The sequence below is a fragment of the Passer domesticus genome, chromosome 2 (assembly GCF_036417665.1).
Source record: "Passer domesticus isolate bPasDom1 chromosome 2, bPasDom1.hap1, whole genome shotgun sequence".
NCBI classification, from domain to species: Eukaryota; Metazoa; Chordata; class Aves; order Passeriformes; family Passeridae; genus Passer; species Passer domesticus.
In genome coordinates, this window is record NC_087475.1 from 77,370,583 (window position 1) to 77,396,025 (window position 25,443).

The 25,443-nt window shown below is 36.3% G+C and overlaps 1 protein-coding gene across 1 annotated transcript in view; it reads right to left on the reverse strand.

The window, feature by feature from the left end:
- Positions 1-954: 954 nt before the first annotated feature.
- ARHGAP42 (Rho GTPase activating protein 42) overlaps positions 955-25,443 on the reverse strand; it is a 142,535-nt gene continuing 118,046 nt past the window's right edge. The window contains exons 14-25 of the mRNA XM_064409450.1: positions 25,356-25,430; positions 24,594-24,678; positions 23,341-23,399; positions 22,451-22,556; positions 18,096-18,255; positions 16,130-16,274; positions 13,802-14,182; positions 12,606-12,762; positions 11,422-11,484; positions 5,322-5,401; positions 4,984-5,111; positions 955-4,323 (exon numbers count right to left, since the gene is read on the reverse strand). Of these exons, the coding sequence (XP_064265520.1) occupies positions 5,023-5,111; positions 5,322-5,401; positions 11,422-11,484; positions 12,606-12,762; positions 13,802-14,182; positions 16,130-16,274; positions 18,096-18,255; positions 22,451-22,556; positions 23,341-23,399; positions 24,594-24,678; positions 25,356-25,430 (1,400 nt within the window). The 3' untranslated portion in view covers positions 955-4,323; positions 4,984-5,022. The remainder of the gene's footprint in view (positions 4,324-4,983; positions 5,112-5,321; positions 5,402-11,421; positions 11,485-12,605; positions 12,763-13,801; positions 14,183-16,129; positions 16,275-18,095; positions 18,256-22,450; positions 22,557-23,340; positions 23,400-24,593; positions 24,679-25,355; positions 25,431-25,443) is intronic.

The following is a 25,443-nucleotide window of genomic DNA, read 5'->3' on the forward strand; positions in this document are numbered from 1 at the left end:
CAGAGAGTTCAATAAGATAATTTAGTAGGACTTTATTAAATATATATAGTTATTGATTGTATATATTTTCCTATTAAAATACCATATAGTATCTAAAGTAACCCCTATAAACTCTAATACCTCCAAAATTGCCATAAATATGATTGAAAATGGAAACTATCCATGTGCCCTGTTCAGCTGTTCTGCCCTTTGCTCCAACAGAAACTCTTGCAGAGATAATGGTGCTGTCTTTAGTGCCAGAGCTTTGATGACAATTCCCAATAAAACACTTGCAGAAAGCTCAGAGGCCAAACAGCTTTCAGCTGAGGCGTTCAAGGGTTGGAGCACTGTGCTCTACACTTAGAACAACAAGAATAATCTGATGGTTTATTAAACACTGCCACACAGAGGACAATTAAAGAACAGATATGATCCTCAGTGACTGAATTAGGATACCAAGCACGTTACTAAAATAAAACAAAGCAAACTCCCAAAGCCCATGCAAAATCTTAAACAAAAAAAAAAGAAGAGAGCTCCCAATGGGTACAGACACAGCCTGACTGACAATGGACTTAATCAGGAGCAGGAGCTGCACAGGCTGCAGCAGCAGCACCATCTTCAGGGCCCTGTGACCAGGCAGAGAGGGACTAAGGTTGCCTAGGGCTTTGATCTCTGGCCACTGAACAATTCATCCGGGCCTCTCTGCTGAAGGAAAGGACAACACCAAACTGGATCATAGATTACCACATTAGCAGAATATTTCACCTCCTTTCTAGGGGCTTCTGGCCAGCAAACCTTCAGTATAAATTGCCAAAGGTCTGTCTTTGACTTCACTAGAACTTTGAGAGTTTCCATCAGTGGAGAAGATCCATCCCAGTCTGGAGGATATGTTCCCCAACTGGGATTTCTCTTCTTGCTGCAAAAGCCAAAATTGCATAGCCTTCTGCCTTAAGAAAAGAAATAGCAAGAACAATGTGCTTTTTAGTTTCATTATTTATTCTGATGCAATCTTATTAAGTAGAAAATAGTCCAGGGGAGAAAAGTTAACAACAACAACAAAAAAATCCAATTATTACCATTCAGTGCCTTTTTTTTTTTTTGTAATTACTGTTCTGAACTGCAGAGTTTTACAGCTCTTCCTCTCCTAACATGTCGTTACTAAAGGCACATTACAATTCAATCCAATTACAGGCAAAGAATAGAGATTAGCACCAGAAAATATATAAAAGGAAAATAAGTTACTATTACTATCATAGAATAGTGCTGGTCAGCAAATCTGTGCATCTTTCTTTTCCAGAAATAATTGTACAATGAACATTATAGATTAGTTAGGGACATAAGTGATAAAGATGGTTTAATTTAACAGTTTTGTTACATATAACTCTAAATGCCAAAATATGGCAAGGACATTTTAATACTGAACTCAAAGAAATTACACACAAAAAATGTAATCTTTATCATCATTAACAAAAGGTGTGAATATAGAATATTAATATACTTTACATATCTATCATACAATATATCCTTCACACTATTAATTTGATTCATGTTGTGCTGCAACATGTATCAAAAAGTTTAACAAAGAAAAACATGGCTAATTATATGTTGTGGGTACAGACATTATTTCTACAAGACAAACAACAACAACAACAATGTATCATCTACCTTGAGTTCTACAGTGATATTTGGAACAAACCTGCTGCATCCTTTTAGGAAGGATAGTAATAATAATAATAATAATAAAAATAATAATAATAATTTTAAAAAGTGTTTAACCTTTGCTTATAGAGTGAGTCTGATTTCCATGAAGAATAGTAAATCACTATTATGAGCTAATTTAATTCAGATTGCCTAATTTTCCAGTAAGGCATTATCAAAATACTCTATCTCCATTAAATGTTATATGGATTTCTGATTCTTTGCTATTGTCAGAAAAGATTTTTGGTCAGGCCTGAGAGTATCATCATTAGACAAGCTTTGGTGCTGCCCCCTACCCCACTTCAGTCTTTGCATCCCTACTTACTCAGCTTTCTGGTTCACTGTTCAGCTTCTTGTAGAGACAAACTCCCTCCTTAAAGGCAGGGATGGGCTGGGGCACCGACAACCCAGCAGTGAGATCATACAGAAAGTGCTACTACCTGCTGCAGAGGAGGGTACAGGAAAAACCATAGAGTTCCAAAAATGAAAACCCCTGCTCCTGGAGAGTGAGTGGCTACATGTAAGTAAGAATGGGCATAACCTTTTTCAGATTGAAATGCCATTTTAAAGCTAAATAACTTAAAGATTATTTATGGCTAGTTCAGGAGAAGGGCCTGAGAAAGCTGCAGAGCATTAGAGAGGAAAACACAGATTTGTTTTGTGAGCAGCATGAATGGAATCCAGTTTCTTATGGTCTTCTCCAATCCTAATTTCGGTCTAATGTGAGACAAATGCGTGGGAACACATGAAACACCTCTCCTCCACAGGGATTCCTCCAGATCTGTCTACAACCTTCCCCTCAGCCCTCACAGGCTCTACTTGCTTAATCTGTAACTGAACTTGGCAGTTTTACAAAATTTTTAATGAACTTGGCATCTTTGACTTCTCTAGCTTGCACTCATATCAGCTGCTTTCAAAACACAGTACTGCAGAATTGTGAGACACATACAGGGGATGTGAAATTACTTAAGCTTAGGGGTTTTTTTCCCACTTATTTTTAAATCAGGCTAGAACAAAGCAAGTAAGAGCAAACATTTTTTACATTTTCTCTTTCACAATTCCTCAAGAATTCCACAACAATTAAATTGCCCTTAAGAAGTATGAGGAGTCATCAAAGGATGTGCAATACAGGTTTGCTACTGACCCCCATGCAAGAGACACAAGCTGGGATTTTTTTCCCCTGACCACTGCATTTTTCTGCCTGTGTGAGATGTGCTGGGCTCCCAGCCTCTGCTTTCTGCTCCTTTTGGCCTGCAGCAGCACTTTTCCTGGGAAGGTCACTAGAGGCAATCCTTTTGGCAGCCTACAGTTTTTTGATTGTGAAATACAGCAAAAACACAACCAAAACCATGTTGGTCTTCTCGGAGCAATGGCAGTCTCAGGCATAGCTTAGACTAAGAAAACTTGGCTTGCCTTAAAATGAAGAAAGATTCAACTGGCTGAGGAAAGACCTTCACTTCCTTTCACATCTGCCCTGAGCAAATTAGATGAGCACACACATGTCTGTCTTCACTGCCAGTGACATCTGGAACAACCCTTCATCACAATTTGGGATTAATAAAACTGTTTAGGGTGAAGAAAGAACCCAGGTCACTCAGTCACTAATGCATAAGTTCTGTCCTCAGCTGCCTGCAGCCAGTCTTGCTCAGACCTCCCCTATAAAAAAAAATATTTGGAAGGATGTTCTTTGAGCCTCTCTCTTTCTCAGATCATCACTCAATAATTGAATTAGTGAGGAGAAAGATCCTGCAGGATTCTGCCACCAGCCTGAAATCCAGCAATTGCTCTGAAGAATTCATGCACTATATATAAGTAAAGAAAGTTCTGATGTGCTACTTTGTGTTGGCAATCAATCTTACTTTTCAATTTAGAAAAAGGCTATGGAAAGAAAAAAGCAGCAGGTAAAAAATTACTGATGTTTTTAGCCCCAACAGCAGCTCTTCCTTCAAGCAGTGCACAAGTTAGAAATCAAGAGATGATTTATATGTTGATTTCTGCTACTGAAGAAAGAACAGAGCTTTGAGAGATCTATGAAACTAAGCCGAGATAGTTCTATGAGCCAGTGAATTCTTTTGGAAGCACTGGTGTTGAAGAAATACTAAGATGGAGGTTAGATGTCTCGGTTTTCAGTCAGGAATGGTAAGTAGCCAAGTAAGCAGTGCATGTTTTCCCTCAAGGTGTGTAAGAAAACTGCTCAGATTGAGAAAGCTACTTATGGTTTCTGGGGTTTTCTTTGACTTGGTTTTATATATTTATTTATTTTTCCTTTTCAGTCCTACCAGGAGCAATCAATAGGTCTTTTCAACACCTTTGAAAAGTAAGGAGAGAATATTTGTCAAATATTTTAGCAGAAGTCAGGAGAAATAACACTAAGTAGTTTTATTGCTACATGGAGCTTTTAGCATTCATAGCTTATAAAATTGGCTAGTTCACAGGTTATTTGTCTTACTTGCAATGGAAAAAGAATTAGTTATGATTTATCTCAGGTTTCAAAACACACTGCTGTTTTTCACTGCTCACTTCACATGACTACCAATCAGTCCAGATTCAGAATCTCCTTGTTTTCTACAGATGTTCTGGGACACAGAGAGAATATCTTCCAGATGATGGTTATCATAGAAATCAAAGTTGTTAATATCATCTGTGCTGATACAGAAAGCAGGAAAGAAATCTACTAAGTATTTGAATGAAACATTCATTAAACATATCACATTTTGAATGAGCATTCACTGTGCAGGCAGTGTATAAACTGATATCAGCTGTACAAATTCTATACCATATTGTAACTCAATGACTAACAGAAGTCCCAACTTCTGATTTACAGCAAAGTAATTTCTTATGTGAAATGATGAGGATCAATTTTAGAATCAAGTTTTCTAAGGGAGAATTCAGATCACAATAGAAGGAGTACTTACATTACGAAAAAGTCCACAATTTTCCATATTAAAAATCATAGATTACAAGAAATGTCATAGAGTGCACTGCCTCTAAATTTCACATTTCTGTGAGCAACATCCTTGGACCTGAAAGTCTGCAGCTAAATAGCAATTTTTTTTTTATTATTTTATTGCTCTAGTTCCTTACTCATAAAAGAAGAACAGAACAACCTTTTGCAAACAATGGAAGGTATTTAAACAGAGTACCATCCTCAGCACAGAAATTGTTAACTGTTTCATCACATTCTGTTCCGTTGGCAGGGAGCTCTGTAACCTGCAGCTGCAGCATCTGAAGGAAATCTACCACTCAGCTAAGGGGCTGATCCCATATCTGTGTCAGATAAAAATCATAGTGCTTATTATTTGTTACCATGGATACCATGAAGATATTGCTGTCCACTAAAGAGTACTAGAGGAAGACAACATAATTCTCAGGAACTAGTCCTGTTTTGCCTTCATAAGTTGCCTTTAACCAGCCTGGTTCCACTGATGGATACACTGCAAAAAAACATGTACATAACTTTTAACACTGTTGAAAATCCCATACATGATACATATATTTATTGAGATGGCATTTATTCAAGAGCAATTGAAAAATCAGGGCAGAACTTGAGAGCTAAAAAGGAAATTACGCCCCCATTTTGTGATATGGTTCAGTTTTTTATAGGTTCTTTTTTAATATATAAGGCAATGTAGAACAAATCTTACCATTGGAAAATATTGCCCCCTGTGGGAAAGACAGCTCATGACTATGCTCAGCCTTACAGGAATACATGGCTTTTGCTTGTCTGAAAGAAAAAAATACAGGTTTGCAATAAATGAGATAACAAGGAAAAATGTATAAAGGAAATTAAAACCTGGGAAGTGTAGGAATAAGCAGATGTACAAATGCTATATGATAATGACTGGTCACACAGCAGTTCAGAGGAGTAGAATTATAGTAGATAATAACTTCAAGCTTGCTGGAGTTAACAAGCATGTTATTGCAGAAAAGAGCTATCTATCCCACTTAGATATTTAAACAGGAATATAATTTGGAACTTTTAAAATGAAATTGTCATTCAAATAAGTACTGAAATGAGCATACTATTTTAAGCAAGCCATTGATTGCCTGGAGACAAATTCAAAAGTGACCATCAAGCCATTAAAGGTCTAAAAACTTGACCTGTGAGAAACTATTATTAATAGGTCTACAGAGGATAATATTTAGAAAGTAAACTTGAGACAAAAAGGAGTAATGATTCTGTCCCAGAGAAGGAGGACAGGAAAGTCACCTCTGGGGGTCTGGCACTATGGTTCTGCAAAGTACAAAATGAGGGTTTGAACATGAAGATTGAACTTAGGAGTTCTCTTTAGATTCCTGCACTTCACCTAACATCTTGACTTTAACTCACACAGTCAGAATAATTTTACATGAGCCACCAATTTTTCTGAATTTCTTTAAACCCACACTACACTAAGTGAAGATGAACTTGTTGATTATTTCACCTTTGTGTGATATGATGGGGAATTGCTGACTCAGGTTTCCTTCTAGCCAGGATTTATCTCAATGACCCAACATGTGACCCATGGCAAAGTTTAAAATTTCCTGCATACTTTCTGCATACACATAGAGTGTGTAAAAGCAAATGGCATGTAATCTATCATGTCTTTCTCCCAAAATAGTGAGATAAAAGAGTTGCAAGATAGATTAATTAACAGTGCCACATCATAAGCATTATCATCATTCACTTGAACCTTTAAAAGTGTATGAGAGTGGATGGACATATTCTGAAGTTTTTATGTTAGAGCTTTCCAGAGATGATTTGTCCCTTTGAATAAAAAACTTTGCTGTTGATTCTCTGACATGACTAGACTAAATGGCATGTTTTGTCTTCATCTTAAGAGAACTAATAGCTCCTCAAGGGTTACATTCTCAGGATGAGATTTTCAGAGGAGATCAGGAATTTTGAATTGTACAATATCCAAGGGGCAGTTTATTTTCAGGGAAATATTTCTGATTTTTAGTACTGTCATCCTGGTTACATCCCATCAGCTAACTAAAACAAGATGAGCATTGGATCCCTGTTTGTTCCCTCTGCTTAAATGTTAGCTTGCTCTCTGGCTGGTGTACACTGCTCTGAGTAGAATTTTCCCAAAAGAACTCCTTGGTGCCTCCTGTTGTGAAGAGTTTGCCATCTACACTTGACAAGAGAGGTGTCTTGATTCATTACTCTACATAATCTGTAGAAGTTTATACATAACAATCTACATAATGTATATACAGAGGAAGTTGAGATAACTTTAGCAAAGGTTACACATAAACTAAAATTATTTAATCTTCTTTTTCTTCAAAGCCTACAGAGAGCACAACAAATGTTCAAATTATCCTGACCCAAATCAGTAACACTATGACAAAATAGTCTGTTGGGATGGGCTGACCCTGGCATGACTCCTTGTTATGCAAACCCAATGCATCTGTGTGGCATAATCATGGATTTTACACATATAAAACAGTAGAGTAACTGTTAACGATTGCTGTAGTTGTAATGAACACAAAGTAGTAGGTAATGAATTTACTAAATCACAGGGATTATTTCAAATCTGAATAATTTGATTATCAAGCCAGGTGCCCATCTTAATAATGGGACATCTGAGTAATACTGTGACAAAAGACATTTAAGGCAATATATAAATGTGAGGCAGCATTTCTTAAGCCATTCTTGAAATATGACATGTTTTTATTGCCCTTAGAAAAAGTTAAATTAATGCAATTTTCTCCTCTATTCTCTAATGTCTAATAAGCTATTCTGTTTTCAACCTCCAATTTTATCTGATCCAAGGATGTTTACCTTAAAAATAAAAAAAGACAAGAAAACATAGACTGTATATTAGAATTATATAATCACAGGATTTCTAAGGTTGGAAAATACCTCTAAAATCATCTCCTATGGCAAGAGAAAGGTTCTCAGCACTTGACATTTATACAGATAGAGAAACACAAGAAGTCAGTTTCTCAAAAGCTAATGAATGATAGGATTCTTCACACTGCCATGCTCCTGAGGCAGTGCAATTACACCCTAAAGTTATCTACAAATCATCTGTGATGGTATAATGAGTGACAGATTTAAGAATATTTATTCATAATTCTGGAGCAATGTTCAAGCACCTGGTTATTGCTTCCACACTTGATTTGATTATTTAGGTTTTCATATTTGTTATTACTCACTTCAATCCTATCCATCTGGAGGCACTAAGCTTGCAGGTTCTTGGGCATTTTGTTTGTGATTACAAAAATGGACATTGTTACTGATGGTGTTAATGCTGCTCTCCCTAGAAACAAGGCTGTTAAAAAGCACGTGACAACATCACCATCATCTATTAGAGTTCTTGTAAGATGATGCTAATAACCTGAGAGGAGTGTGATTCATATTGTTTAGAGCAGAGGAAAAAAAAAAGCAAATTCAGAAAATGTTACCCACATTTCCTAGAAGTTCCTTCTTTCCATGACCTTATTGGGTAGATTCCAGATGAGAAAAATGCATTTTCCATTTCCTTACTTCCTATTACGGTTATTTTGAGCCCATAATGATAAATATACTAGCAGTCAAAGGATCAGTACTCATCAGATCATAAACTCTTTTGCTTGACTACGCACAGTCAACAATGCCTGAGGCGCTAATAATAATGATAATAATAATAATAGTAATAATAACTGTGTAGAAAGATAAACAAGCTTTAAAACTATGCTCCTGTCCTAATGACTTTTCAGTATAGCGAGACAAAGCCAGAACAGGAATGAATGAGGAAAAACTTATGAATCTCTCTCAGATGACTCACCAGTTAACATTATCCTACAGGAAGAAGAAAGGTTTATAGAGCCCTGGAGATGGAAGACTCAAAACCAAGCTTGAGTAAAACACACTGGTCTGGTCTGAGCAAAGCATTTCAGGTGGTTTAGGTTGCAAATGAAAATTTAGCATGAAAATAAGAACAGAAGAATGACTGGAAAAGAATATTTAATCATATGTTTGGGAAGGGAGCATGGGTCTAGAGGGCATCAAAACATCAGTCTGCTCCTACTGAAGTCCCAGCCTGCCACACAGAGATCCTGCTGAAAGGTTGAGCCTTTTGCTGTCACCTACTCCTTCCCATTTTTCTAGTGACAATTCTTCTTCTAATGCAATTTCTCACTTCAGGAGACTCGACTTTCTGTGTGCCTCTAAATCAAACTCAAGAATATGTAGAGTCAGGGATTATATGTCAGTGCATTTCTGTACAGAAGCTGAAATAAACAGACCTCAGGCCTGACTGACTTATCTAACGCAGTACTTGTGAAAACAGGAAGAAAACTCCTTCACCTCTTTCCAGTGCATACTAGATTAGTGACAGAGACTGATTTCACTGTACACAGTAGATCAGTACCACAGTAAGGGAGACTGATGAATAATGAACTTCAAATCAGGAAATAAGAAGAGCGAAGTCAAAGTAACTCTGTAACTGGAAAAAGAGAGCACAGGCTGGACAGGGCATCAAATTTTTGGTCTTCCTTGTCCAATCCTAACATATGTACTGTGGTCTCTTGTCTTTCTGACTAGAAAAACCCTTTAGTGTTACAGGAGCATATACTCATGTATACAAGGAGAGAAAACAGGTCAAATAATGCATTAAAAAGAGGACACACAACTCATTAGAGACCTGTTGCATCATACAAAGTCAGAAAACAGGGTTGCAAACACTGCATATAAGAAGGAACTAAGTAGGAGCAGACCACTGTGGCAGAAAAATATCAAGTGGAGAATTATCTGCTGTAATACAGAAAACAATGTGAGACTGCAAAACCATACAGGTACTTTTGATCACCATCTGTGCAAAAGACCACAGCAGGCAACAGGAGCTTCAAGCAGGGATGAACTTACTTACATTCTATATTGCATAGGTAAGCAGTAGCTTAAAGTTTATCTTAGCAGGATAAATTACCCATGCAGAGAGTCCAACACTCTCTTGACCTGAGTACTTCTGGTACCAAATCAGGCAGTTTAAAAATAGTTTTTCTGCCTTACACCTGGCCTTGCATATATTCATTGGTTAGGAGTTATGAACACGGGAGGCCTTTCTACTGCATGATCAAGTTGTAGTTACCATGATTTCTACATACTTCAGAGCCAAAAAAACCCCCAAAACAACAAAGGCTATTCTACAGTTTTAAATCAGCCATCGTGTTCATAAAATGCAGCTAAATAATGGCTGGCTCTGAATTGCAAAATCATGCTTAGACTTAAGCAGCATTATAAGAACAGCTGAGCTACTTCTGATTTCTCCTTCATTCTGCCTCCTAACCTCTCATTTTCCATTCTCCTTGCTCCTGTTGCTCTTCTGCCTTCTTATGAAGCCTGAAGTAGAGGAGCTATTCAGCCTTTCAGTGTTTTCAGCTTTGTTATCCCCTCTCCACATCCATTACCAAACTGCTACTTTTTCCTTTGTCAGATTTTTGCTTCTTACATGCTTTTTATATACAGATACAGGTGGCACAGGCTCTGAAGGAACAACAGGGTAGAGTCTGAAAGAAGGAAGTAATACAGAATAAGAAAAGGAACAGTGTTGAAGATGAAATGATTCAGGACTGGTGAAGAAGTCATTGCTTTCAACTTAGGGCACTGGCTTAAGAATATTCCAGACCCTTCATTTATACTTTTCTTCCTTAAATTATTGCCCTGATCCTTTCACACCCCTTTCCTCCCCTGCCACCATCCTTTTTGTTCATCTCACAGTTCATGGCACTACACAAAACAAGAGCCTTGATTCCTGAAAGCTCCTTCTCTCACAAAATCAGTAGGCCTTTGCAGGAGAGCTTTTTCTTTCCTTCCCCTGCTAGATCTGCCAGAGAGGACAGACACATTCCATGGCCACACATTTCAGCATGTTGGCATCTTCCTTTACGTCCGTGCTACTTTAGGCTACTACTTCTGGATTCATGGATTGACATATTTTTTTCATTGCTCAACAGTTCTGGTAAGTTGTGGGTTTATCAGTGAGTAAGGCAGTGATCAGCTCTAAATATCTGTTTAATTAATATCTGTTTAATTCTTTAACCTTTAAAGAATTTTAAAGGTTGGGACAGTGAGAATAGAGACAGATGTTTTCACACATTTATTTACTTATCTGCTTTGTCCATTAATTGTAAGAAGATACTGCTTCCTAGACAAACACTTACTGGAACATTCTAAATTCATTTAATATAAAAATGAATCAAGTTAATGAAATAAATGCAAAGAATTGTGAAGAAAATGCCAATACTTTCTGCTGCACTCTACCAAGAAGAAAGGTCAACAGTTTCTCCAGACAGACACCGAGGCATGGAAGGTGTGATGGTAAAGACAGAAATCTTGATCAAGTAAATCTTGAACTTTCTGAAGCAGATGTAAGTCCAGACCTGCCTATATGAGCGATTTACCATAAACCAGCAGGTTTGCTACTCTGCTGAAGCCATTCCATCCAGCTTCCAAAAGCTATATAGAGAAAATACAGCACCCTCATCATAATTTAAATACTGGTAATTTTCTCTTGCATCTGTGTCCTTAAGCAGACAGCTGTCCTGAATCTCTCTAACTATTTCCCCGTGTGAGAGAATAACCAGACTGGCTGCTATTCCCTGTGAAATTTACCTTTCTTTTGAAGAAAGGATGAGCTTAGTAAATAAAAAAAAATTCACATGCCACATGATGCTGTCCAAAAGACATAGAACAAAGCGCCAACTCTTCTTTTCAGTATCTGAAGCCAGCAAAACAGAAAGGATTTTACAGAATGTCAAACAGTTTATAACACTTACCGTCCTGAAGAAATTTGTTTAAGTGAACCAGCACTTTCGAACAACTGCGCTCTTGCAGCCACTCTGAAAATAAATGCAAAGCCTTGCTTTATACTACACACACTAGTTTCACTTCTAATCATCTAAAGACATGGACACATTTGAATTTTTTTTAATAATTATTCACTTACATCTCTATTTACCAGACTTTTAAAGGGCGTAACCCAACCAGGGCAACAGACTTCCACATGCTCCAGTGCTATGCTGAGTTACCAATGGAAAACTCAACATCTTGTGCTAAAACTCTATTCATGGATGGCTAATAGATATATTGGAAATGCTTTTACTGAAAATATCACTATCATGCTGGAACTCTGAGCTGTGCAGAATTCTCTGTTTAAGTAAGACACATGAGTCTGTGAAATGACTACAGTGATCCCTTCCAGATACAAAGTGGAGAGGCTGAATGATATCCTGCAGTATTTGAAAAACTTCTTGATGCTCTGCAGATCTGGAAATACTTGTTCATGGGGACAAGGATATTCTGGGTCACAGTCAGATCAGGAGAGATCTTCTGACTTTTCAGTCTTCTGAAAGCACTGAGAAACATTATTAACCCAAACCTCAATAGGCTAAATCACAATCTCTATTGCTTAGAACTATCTTCCTTTTAGCATTAAAGAAAAAAAACTAAACAAAAACCAAACCAAACCCCAGCTGTTAAAAATCAACTATTTATCATGCAGCAACTGAAGACACTTCAGAGCTGAAGGTTGGTTTTGTTTTCTTTTTCCTTTCTCCAATTTTGGACTTCCACAAATAAAATCAGATGATTTTTCCAAGATAACAGCATAGACATAGCTGTCTATGTCTATGTAATCATAGTAAATAGCATTTCTGCTCCTTGAAATATTAAATTCCAGAAGAACCAGAGATAGTAATACTAATAATTTTCCTAGGAAACATTTCTATCTTATCTCCAGTCTAATAAAGTCAATGGTAGTCTTTCAACTGACTTAAACAGACTTTGTGCCATCTCCTTTGTTTACATTTTTAACAAAACTAGATAAATAATTGACAAATACAGAAATATGAAAATCAAGTATTCATGCTTACTTTTTAATTACTTATGAATGTTTCTGGAATCACTTTATAATACACAATACTGTAACAACACAAATCTCCAAAGGGCCTTAATGACTTACACAGATCCTGGTCTTTGATAGCCATTACTGGATGCCGTATCTAATCTTAATCTCCTGCACATTTTGGGAGGCAAGTCAGGGTTTGGTGGAGCCTTTAGTGTATCTTTGGTATCTGTTGAAGATAAGCTCTGTATAGATCCACTGCAGCTTTTGTTACCTAAAGAAAATATCAAATTATAGGGAACATTAAAGCTGATTTGAAGTTGTGACAAAACATGTACAACTGTGCAAAGCAAAGGTTGTGCTGTTGTTGTTGAGGTTTTGGTTTTTTTTAGGAGTCAAAACAGGTAGAGAAACTACTTCCTAAGTGCAAGAAGAAACCATCTTTCAGATAAAAAGCCAGGAGAAAAGAATCAACAGAAATAATGTGGAAATGACACTAAACCTGAGAAGGCTAATAAATTACATTGCAATTACATGGCTAGACAGTACAATCACTAAAAAGTGACAACAAAAACATTTATAAAACAGCACTTTGAATGAAATTGAAAAAATTGACAGGGAAATGGTTCTCAGGAAGTCAAAATAGTGTGAAATCAGACGACAATAATTTGTATGAATTAACATTTCAATATCCACAAAAGCTTCATGCAGTTTAAAAAATATATTGAGGAACTAATGACCATGATTTGCCTTAAACAATTGCCACTGCAACTTGATAAAGCAAATCTATATGTGTATAGCCTGTATAGCACACAGAAGAAATCCTTTTAATGAATGCAAGCCATGTCCACATGTGTCTTTCAGGTGAATTATCAGTAGATTGCTGCCCTGTTTCCATGGATGTTCTGCAAGACGAAAACTGCATCTGCTTCTCTCCTTATGCCAAAGACCAACCAATGCTTAATAATGCTTTAAAAGCTGTCATAATACAGAGGTTCCAAAATAGAAGCACAATACCTCTGTTACTAATATTTCTAATCGATAGTATTATTCTGTATCATAGATTATAGATGAATCATAAGAGGATATTGAGTGATCTAAATTTGAGAAACTTTTTTTTTAAGCTGTGTGAACTGTGCAGGTTATAAGCAATAGAAATATGTCAGAAGCAGTTTAAAAACTGAAACAACATACCAAAAAAATTAAAAACAAGCAAACAAATAAGACTAATGAGTACCATTAGCTTTCAGACCCAGCTCTTGTTTTCTGATGCATAAGTTAAAACTGATGTGATAAAAGACCTTGGAAATTACCTTCAGCTGATGGAATTGATCTAAGGGAAGATGCTGAAGACCTTTTCAAGCCAGACAGACTGTAGGAACTCTTTTTGGTCAGGTCTGTTGGTGGAGAGGCATTTTCTGGTCCAGTGACAGAAGCTACACTTTGGCAATCTGATTCCACATCTGTTTTGGTTGCATCCTCCTTTGATGAGGATTCTGGACTTGTAGTCCACAGGCCTGAACTTTTCTGGCCATTAGAAGAAGCGGGAGAGGCAATCCATGGAATCCCTCCTGATTTCTCCCTTGGCTGTGAGGGCGTGCACTTGGTGGTGCTGTTCTGCTCGGAGGAGTGAGAAGACAGAGATTCGATGCTGCCCATGGGAGTGCTGTCGGGGCTACTGCTGTATGAGTCACCTGGGGAGGAGGCAGGGGAAGGGAGAGAGAGTGAAAAACATAATCTGCATTTTCTAATCATGTACATTTCTATCCAGCCACTTTTAGCTCTTTGTACCTTACTTGTTATCAAATTAATTAATCTGTGGTTTCCTGCACAAAGAACACAACTCTTTCTTTTTATTTACAACTTGAAGATGCATGTTGCCTGTTTACAGAGCATCAGTCCCTTGAAAGTTGTAAGACTGGCTGATGCATTTTATGTCAGATACACTTTCTATAATTTTTTAGCATTCCCTACCATATGAAACCTGTATCTCTTTTCTTACCCCACACAGATTTCCTTTATTTCCCGCAATATAACTGTGTCTATGCTTCATTTAAATGATGACTTAAAACCATCTTCTACTCTGAAAATGTTATTGCCAGAAGCCTTGGCTCCCTCTTACCTGCCACACCTAGAGATATTTGGAAAGAAGAATACTTCTGCTTCTGCCTCAGTGTTTCATGGCACAAGCGAGATACTAACTGGAACTTGTTTATACATGTGCTGAGTTTCAGCTAGTAAGCAAAACACAAATGGAGAACTGTTGGATCAAACTGAGTGGCCATCAAACTGCCACCAAATGCAGCATCACAGAAGTCATACAATCATTCGGGTTGCAAAAGACCCCCAAGATCGTAGAATCCAACCTTTCACTGAACACCACCATGTCAAGTGAAGCATGGCACTAAATGTCACATCATTTCTTGAACACTTTGAGGGGTGGAGACTCCATCACTTCCCTGGTAAGTCTGTTTCAATGTTTGACAAGCTTTTCAGTGAGGAAATTCTTCCTGATGTCCAACTTGCAGCTCTCCTGGCATAGCCTGAAGAAGCTTACATACACTCTGTGAAATACTTGCACAGAAATACCCCTTTTTTATACTAGTATTCATTCATTGCAGTTACACAGTGAAAAACACCTGAAACTTGCCAGTTTACCCAGTGTGAGTGTAACTGACTGTTCCTTTGTAACTTCTTACGTGGGACTCCATGTCATTCACACTGACAATCCATGTGAAGGGAGATATTGTTATTTAGTATTTAAACTCTCCCTGGCAGGAAAAAAGTAACACAGGCCTATGGAAAGCGCAGCAGCTGTGCAAGAATATACCGAGGACAGATTTCTTAACATTATAGACTTCAGAATTACTACAGATCCTCCAGAACAGATGCACTTTAACTGTGGATTAACTTACTGATCCACTCTCATATAAATCTTTCTGAGGAACCAAGGGACACAGAAATTCTTTAGGAAGTCTGTTGCAGTAGTAGAATTGTTAACAACATAAGCTTTTATAAAGTTTCAATACTCTTTACAGGTCCATCCAGTAAGTAAAAAAGTGGTGACCCAAATGGATGAGAATGAATGAAGTAAAACGTTTTAATTACATCTATATAAAATTAAGTAAGCATTCTAAACAAGCAGTTAATTATAGATAAAACTACCTGCTGTTAAACAGCAAGCCATATGATGAGTGCACTGCTTCTCCCAGGAATAGCAGAGTTTGTTTCCATTCCAGAAAACCTAAGAAAGTTTCAGTGGTTTTGGCAGCTGAGGCAGTGGCTGACTTTGAAGCAATGACCACAGTTTCATGCATGTGAAAAAAGCCAAGTGATGGTTTTGATCTCCTATCCTTTATTGAATTACATTTTTTATAGGTGGATACAATGTTAAATGATGTTGAACACTGTCTGCAACACAAGACTTGCCTACCAACATCCAACCATCCAACACCCTAACCAAACATCCCTCCTCATCTGAGAAGTGAGGAATGCAGTCAGTCAACAGCGCTGCTGTGACACACAGAGATTAAAAAGCTGATTCTTATGATCATTGGAATATAGTATCTGTAGGATATTATTCAAGCAAAATTAAAAGATGACATAAAAAGCAAGATAACCATATGCAATGACAAACTTACTGTCAGGATCTGCTAGACATGGTGTGTACCTTCCTCTGGGTTTACGTGAGCCTGTGGAGAGACAAATTGCTCTTGTTCTTCTTGAACTCGATCGGGACTGAGGCTGGGGAAGAGGAATATTGGGGTCTGGTGCAGTGTGAAATATCTGAATGATTAAAAAAAGGGAAAAAATTACATTAAACAACAGGGATACTCTTACACTTTCATTATTAATCCATTTGTTTTCTTCCCCCCTGTGCTTAAAATGAACACTATCATAGTCTCATATATTACAAAAGAGTAAAGGCACAGAATATAAGTTTTGCTTTGATCTCATTTTACAACTCAAGAACCACAATACTGAGCTGTACTTAATATCTGTACTAATTTGTTGAAGTAGATTTATTTTCTAGCTCTTGTTAAGAAGGGCTTAACAGTTGAAATTGTAAAACAAAATAGGTGCCTACTAATGATTCTTCTCCAAGAAGTAGCATATTTTTTTAAATATTATGACAAAGTTGATTTTTTTTTTTGCTCTGTGTTCCAGAGGAAGTTTTTATATATCACAGAAATATGTCACAGTTGTAACTTATTACAATCTAATTTAGATTTCAGAAAGCTTTATTTGAACAAACAAGGCAAGTTTAATGAGGAACAACTTTATGTTTAGGGTATCTCCTGGTTCTTCTTTTACATACCACTGCTACCACTGGTCAATTTTGCACTTCATCGCTGAGAAAAAAAATCAAGTTTTTTACCATGCTTTGCCAGAAGGCATCTCTTAAAGGATTTCTGGGCCCTCTAGCCATAGGGCATTCCCAAAAGAAGATGAAGCAAACCATGAAAAGAACACCTGTGTGCCATCCATAGAAGTGAAAGAAAGCAAATGTACTTCCACAGTAGGAAATACTTGGGTGGACATTTTGAGATGCTCTCGCAGTACATTAAAACTGTATTAAGCACTAGTGAGTAGCATATCAATATAAAAACATATCTGTAGACAGAGAAATAGAGCACGAGTGACTTTGATTATGCAGTCAGAGTCTTTGTCCTGAATGAGCTCTGATTTTCTGGTAAAGAAATTCAGTATTGGGAAAATGCAATATATATGTTTTGCAATCAGAGCCAAGAAGTCTATCAGGCTCACAGCCATTCTGAGGAGTCCCTGTGATGATATCATAACTGATGATACCAAGCTGTACTGTAAGCACCTACTGATCAACCAGTGCAGGGGATCCTGGTATTGACTGGGAACTGCCCCTTAGCTGAGTAGTAACTCCAAGAGAGAAACTCCAAGTTTTTTCACTTTGTTTTGTCAGTCATCAGAGGAGATGACATAGCTCAACTAAGATCCCTAGAATAAAATTGCTTTTGACTACTAAGTAAAGGAGCTGTTGAATGTTTGGCTGAATTCTGAAATCAAATAGTTTAAAATTAAAACAAAAAATCTGAGGAGGTCTTTCAGTGAAGCTGATACCAGCAATGGTAGTGACTGAAATCAAGTGTGTAAAACTTCCTGCTCAAGTCCTTCTCAACCCTTCTAGTGACTATCTCTACTACGCAGCTGACATTGTCCCCTAAGGACAGCAATGGCCAGAAACATTCTGACCTGATGCACTCAGATGAGAATCTGTGCATTCACCCAGGGTGAACTTTCATACAATAGTAGCAAGAAAGAGCTGGAGCAGCCAGGAGCAAAGTTATGACCTTCTCTTTCTGCTTCTAGATTCAGGAAGCAACATTTAGAAAGCAACTGAAGATTCAGAGCAATGCCTTCAAAACATAGAAAATTACGTCTTGGATCTGTACCTTGCACAGCCATGAAAAATTGCTAGGAATAGAAATCCACAGCATGGAGTGGGAAGAAGGTATTATTTCTATTAATGACCTTCTACACATTTTGGACTCTTTATTCTTAAAGACCTAATGATGGTAATGAAAATGAGATCTTAGTTCCACTTCATAAAAAAGCATAATTTCTTTCTACCTTTTCATAATGCTCTATCAGAATTTCAACGACGATATTCTGAAACTTAATGTTCATCATAGCAGCCACGGTTTCTTCTTGTGCTCTCATCAGAGTTGGTCCAAAGATAACACCAAGGTTGGATACAGTCATTAGATTTTGTTGACTGTGCAATGATACCCTTTAAATGAACACAAACAATATGTGATTTAATTGCTGTGCTAAACTATAATTTTAACAGGCAAAAACTTGCTAAGACTACTACTTTTACAAGATCTCAAGTTCATGCCTCTCTTTAAAATACATTTTTAAAGCTTCCACTTATATTAGAATCAAAATACAATGTAGTACAACAACTATGTTTCCATTAAGGCTCCTATCATGCAATAACTTAATGAATAATCAGTATGTCTTCCTAGAGTAGTATTTCAGTTCCTGATATACCTGACAGGGAAAGGCTGTATTTGGAGTTCTACACAGAGAGATTGAGAACACCTCAGTTTAGAAGTCTTAGGGCAAGCACTGTCTCTCTCAAATGATTATACAGGTTCTTACATCTGACTGGTGCTGTGTGGTAACAGAGATCTACCATATACCTTAGTGTTCATGTAAAGGAATGAAGCTTAGTTACTGAAAACACTTAATTTGCAATAGGATCTCTTTATCAATTTGATGAAAACACAGGATTAAGAGATTAAGTGAAATTATTGTTTCTGTGTGATAGATAACATTAGATGATCATAATGACATCTGGCTTAAAATATATTAAGCTTTTATTTCCGTATATTCTGTTATCACACACTTTACCTTTTCTGCTTTTCTTTTTAATGTAGAATTTAAAAGCTTAGTTTTCGCAATAACTTATCAGATAGTTAAATTTCAATCAGTAATACTCAATGATCCATTTATCTTCTTACTACTAAGTTTTGCCAAACTGTATCATCATAGATCTTTTGAAACATCTGCCGGTGATTCCCCAGTCATACCTGTCCTATTTCCTCATGTCTGAGTAATATTATGCCAAGTCAGGATTTTAAAATCACCTTAATGCCTAATCTTATAGAAACTGTTACCAAATTAACTTATTAATGAGGCACTGGTTCCCATTTTCCTCTTCCTTCTCACAGCCATCTGCTACTATGGTCAAGCTGAGCATTTTTAGCCATTTCCTACGCAATTAATAACGCTTGCAACTTTTAAAATTAAGAAATAGTAAAATCTATAAAACATTCCCTTAATATTTGGGACAGGAAGATTTTAGCACCCCATTTACATCAAGCAGTAGGAGAAATAGGGAAAAGGGTTTAATATAGGAGGCTGCACATTTATAAACTGCAGGAAAACAAATGCCTATCTTCTTACATATTTCTTATATTGCTTCAGTAAGTTATCTCAAAATTTTCCAAAATATTACCTCAGACAGACACACTGGCAGAGATCATTATTTGGAAGCCATATCATGAAAATTACTCCACTGTTAAAGCACATTTTTAGCTTAATCTAACTTTCTCTGAAACAGATCTTAAGTTTATCTTAGATGACTAAGGGTCTTTTGGGAAGTCCACTAGTATTTTAATGAAACTAGAATGTTGAATAACTCAGCTCTAGATATGCTATAAAAAAACTTAAAAAAACCCTCCCTGTGCAATGTTACTCTGCTGTGTGCTGCACAGTAACTGTAGAAGTCTGTTATGCAAATACTACAATCTTATAGCATAAGAGAGAAGGTAGTGTTTCTCTGGTGTTTGGGTTTCCTTGGTTACAAATTTGGGAGCTTGGTTAATAAAAGAAATGGCAAATTCAATAACATTGCAGCAGGAAAGAGCTTTCTACAATGCATTTCAAAGGCTCAATTTCTTGCAAAAGAAAAAGAACCCAGGGCTGTAAATGGATCACTTTGATAGCCACTTTCCCCTGACCTACTCCTACTCGTGCTGAGCTACAGCACAGACACCAGCTGAGGTAATCATGCATTTCAGATATCTGTAGGGCATTCATGGAAATGCCATTGCTTTCTCCTCTGAATCTCTTCATTTGATGTATCACCAGTAAATTTGTGATACTGCCAGACTGCAGATTCCCAACTGCCTACCACAGAAAAGCACTGTATTGTTAAATCATACCAAAGAATGATTCATTCTTTACAGCAGACATAATTTGTCTAGATAGGTTTAAAAACCAAAAAATGAGCTTCTCATGTGAAAGTAACACCAGACTTGCCAAGTTTGCCTAGCTACTGACTATGTATCCATGCAGTATCACCTCTCTCTAGCAGGCTTTTTAGGATGCTTAAGTGCTTTTTTGCCAGTTTTGTTTGTTTTTAGTATGATCTACATCCAACATCTGATCCTATTTAAATTTGTATGGTAACACAAAAGTCAAGCTAGGCAAAGATGTAAAGAATTAAACCAAGAAAAAAAATAACATTATCCTTATTTTATAACCCAGAGATACAGTATTTTCACTTTGCTGCAAAAGCATTTATAAAGGAACTGAACACCTAAAAGAAATGTAGGGAAGGAATTATGCACTTTGAAATTAGATCTTCAACAAAAGAATGACAAAAAAAGGAGGCCGGATTTTTTTTCCCCCAAGTTTTCCCATTTCCATAAAATTAGGCACTTTACCTGCCATTTATCTGTTTTTTGAAAAATCTCCACACAGTGGTAGGAAAAAGATGAGGGAGGAAGATGGCTAATACACTCAAGAGACTAATTTTAAATTTGGTCTCATTAGAATTGCTAGCATAAACAACAGCTGGCAAATTACATGGAAATTAGAAGGGGTGAATTTTATGTTGAAAAGAAAAGTACTGAAGGCATTCAGTGTAAAATTAAGATCACACCTATATGAAATGAGAATCACAACTAAGATGAGAAAAGTGAAAGTTAAAGAGAACAATTAAATAAAGGAATACTACAGGTATGCTTTTCTTTGGAATTGCATCTGAGATCACATTGAGAATAAAGAGAAAAGAAATGAAAATAAGAAAGTAATCCTTGCCTAACAGTAATTGCACCAAAAAATAAGTCAGTTCCTATGCTTATATATTCCTCTAATTTTGCAGCTTCCAGACCAGAAGCTTTTACAAAATTGTTAATCCTTCATTAAATACTTTTGCATTTTTGAGGGTTCTGAGGGAGTAGGTATTGTATTTTTTAGTTAATTAAACAATTCTGTGAGTAAAGAACCTTATGAAACTTTTTTTCCATCTGGCTCTCTGTGTCAGCCCAAGTATAACGAGAGGCAAGGTCTGCCTAAACAGGTTTTTCAATGAATGCATTTACAGCAGCTTGCTATAATGCTAGTTCTCCAGGAGCTAATGACATAATGGGCTAAAACCATTTTTTTAGGGCTAAATGATTTCTTGTCAAAGAAATATTCAAAGTTCTCATTTCTATAGCAGGAAGAAAAACTACATTAGGTTCCACTGTAGACAGCTTACTGCAGGCTGTAGCTCACGGTGTGATCAAGAAAGCAAAACATCTGTGATGTAGTGAACTGAATGAACACAACATGGACTCTTCTCATGTCCTCTAAATGCCTGAGTCGTGTGAGCCTTATCTGTACAACTACTGTTTCACTATTCACATTGCCGGATGACTGATAAATGAACTATATAGCATCCTAAATCAGAAAGAATAATACATACTCAAAAGTACTGAGCTAATACCAGCAAAAACTAACCGAAGATGTACAGACACTTAAGAGAATAAATACCCGTCTTTTTTTTATTTCACAGCACATGCCAAGTGTAATTCTGCGAAGACAAAAGGTAACCAATTTCAAGAAATGCAAAATGTTTTCCATCTGACAATTAAAAATCAAGGGAATATTAATGGAGATTCAAAAGTTGGACATCTATGTAGATATCAAAAATATAAATAATAATACAAATTAGTGCTTTCAAGTGATACTACACTTCAGACTTGCTAAAGAGAAAAATAAGATCAAACACAAAGAACAGGAATTATCATATCATCTATCTCATTCTATCTCCTTTTAATCTGTCTCATTCCTGAAACACTCTGGGACTTTGAGACAGATTCAAACCAGTTTTCCATTATCCTTGGCATAGTGTTAGATGTTTCTTCTATTTAATTGGTTACAAGTCCTGTACTAAAAGCATGAATGAAAACATTGACTAGGTTTATTTTATAAATATAGTTTGCCATCTTGGTAACACTTAATGTTTTTATTCTGTTTCTATAGGGAGTATTATTCCAGTTAACTTGAGAACAGCATTTTAGAAATCAAATGTAATTTCAAGTGTGATTGTTTCAGCACAGAGAACAGATTAAGCAACACTGACAAATTTAAAGCAGTAATGATAACATCTTACAATAATACCAAAGAGAAAAATAAAAAATAATTACTTGACCAAGTGCTTAATAAGGATGTCCAGCATCTCTCTGTTCTTCTCTGGTAATTTATGCACAAGTGCATGCACTGCCTCAACTCTGTAGTTCTGATCATCTGACTCTATTAAACAGAAAACAAATTGTTGATAAATCAGAACATGTGCTAAGAAGTGAATACAAATGGCATCAGTGCCTGTATGCTAACACAAACATGCATTAAGAGGAGCCAAACAAAATTAGCTTTCAAATGGTGAGGAAAATTTGATTATACTTATTACACTGTGAAATCTGTATTTCAAGGAACTCGCCTAAAGCAATTACTATCAATACTGGAACCAACAAATTAATGGCAGTATTGACCTGATGTGCCATTTCAGTGAGGCCTAAAATTTAATCTAAGAAATACAGATCAAAATAGACAAAATTATTTTGTGTCTTTTATTCTTATAAAGGACAAGAGAAAATGGAGAAATATCTTCAAATCCTAAACTGAAGCCATTAGAAAAATGATCTCTATTTTATCTGGATCCAATTACTCCATTTGTGAAAAGGAGTTCACTATTGCCTTTTCTGATTTCTCAAGGCAAGCCAAGAAAATAAAGGTCCCTAGATGAGAGGGATGAATGTTACAAAAGAATTATCAGCCTATATAAAACAAATAAAACAAACAAACAAACATCTAAATGAGAGTTCAAAACTTCATGCAGAAGGCAGTCACGCAGAACCACTAAAAAGATCAGAACAAACCACTGAACAGCTTCATCTAGTGTGACTTCTCTGTTTTGAGGGCTGGATCGCTGCATATTAGAGCAAGAAGAAAAGTAAAGATAGTGACTGAGGAGATTAGGGGTTAGAAAAAATACTACTTTCATGAAAGTGTATTTATCATTTTACTTTTTACTTACTAACAGCAACAATGAAATCTTTGTGCAGCTTGAAAGTCATGAGTGGTTCTGAAAGACACCTGGTTGTGAAAAAAACAGATTTTAAATTTAAAACAGACTCAAAATCTAACTTCTATGAGTGTGATTATGATAGCCCTCAACATCTGCACAATTCTCTATTGGTCCTAGGAAATCCAATTCAGTGATGACTGATTACAAGTAGTATAAAACTTTGTAATGTACACTGAAAATCAATTTGAATTGAATCTGGTGTCACCATGTAAGTTAATAAGGAAAATGTCACTTCATCACAGAGCCTCAATGTTTCCTGTCTTCCATGTTGTAGGAGAGGAATAAATACAGCTGCAAACACAGTATAACGGGCTGCAGAAGCAAACTTTGCCCAAGAAAAGGCAAAAATATGATGAAATTTGGGACTGAAATTCTGATCTGAGAGATCTTAAAAGAGACATCCTTTGAAAGGCAGACTGTGAGCTGCCTTACAGACACAAACACACAGCTACTGCTTGCTCACTCATGTCCAAATTTCACAAACACAGCAGCAACAATGACTTGGGCTTCTGAAGATGTATTATAAATTTCTTCAACCAAAGCCAGTCTTTTCAATGAAATGTACAAGAGCATTTTGCTATAAATCCTAGGCATGTTTTCCAGGTTAATAGGGATTTCTGATGCTGCTCTTTGTTAGGTGACTTGTATAGGAAATCTGGATTTGTAGAAGGCATAGTACACCCACCATCTGGTTGCATACTTTTTATTATGTCTCTTTTTGGACATTATATATTGACATCCAAATGGGTTATCTCAGAATTACCATAATTTTTGAATATTATGTCTCTTATCAGTAGAAATGACAGGAGGGGTATTTTATTTGTGAAGATATTAAGAACATTAGATAAAAAAACTATGCTTTTGCTGGGATTTTCATTCAACCATAATGTCATTAAATTTATGGTACACAGCTTAAGGGATTCACAAAGAAAAGACTGAGCACAACATGCTTTGTGGTTAACATAAAAAATTTAAATCAAAGTATGCAATTGATTGAATTTAGGGCTATATAAGGTAGGATTATCTCTAAAAGGTTGAAAGTATGTTTTATTATACATAATCACAGGAATATTAAGCAGGATAACAAAATACTAATTTATGACTATGGCAATGGATATAAGAAATGTATCCAAGAAATATTAACAAGCCAAAGATTAATGGACCAGAAAAGGAATACTAAAACTGTGTGTCATCTTACTTACCTGAGGTAGTTTTTTAGTCCACTTGTTATTGTCTTATTGTCCCAAATTTCCATATCAATATCCATATCAGGAGGTGATTTAGGGGCTGTTAGAAATTTGAATTAGGATTTTGTTAGTTTGACTTACACATTAACTAGAAAGGTAGCAAACAGAAGCTACTATATCAGCCATTTAGCTCAACTAATTATCAGATAGACTAACCACCAATCTGATCAATTTAAACTGCTTCATCTCTGTCAAATTATAAATAAATTCAGTGCTCATAGTTAGTAACCATAAAAATTAACTATGCACTGTATCAAAGTGTTAAGTAAGCCCAAGTCCACAGAGAATTACTAATTCAGTTGTCTTAAACATGCAAACACAAGCATCAGAGAGATCAATTAGTAAGAGAAGTGAAAGACTGGAACAAGTGTCTATTAAGGTGACACATCCATAACACATCATTCCATGATGTGTTATGGAACTAAACTTTGGAGAATTTGTGGAACAAGACAAATATAAATCAATAAATAGAACTTTAAAGTTAGAAGAAGAAAAGCATTTTTATTAGTAATTTGCTCATGTGTTACATGCAGAAGTGAATAGTAATGCACACAAGAAACTGAAGATGAATCACACATTTTAAGAGTGCAAACTTAGTTCAGTGGCACATACAAAATTGTGAATATTGCAACACACTCTTCTGAGCACAGCAGCTGAGGCAAAAGGGATCACAGCATACACACTGCACAATGACACAAGTTCACTTCAGATACTTACAAAATATGGTATTCATCAGCTTTTGCACCTTGGAATTTACACCACCTATTCTGTACAGCCCAAGGATTGTAATACCTACATTGGGAAA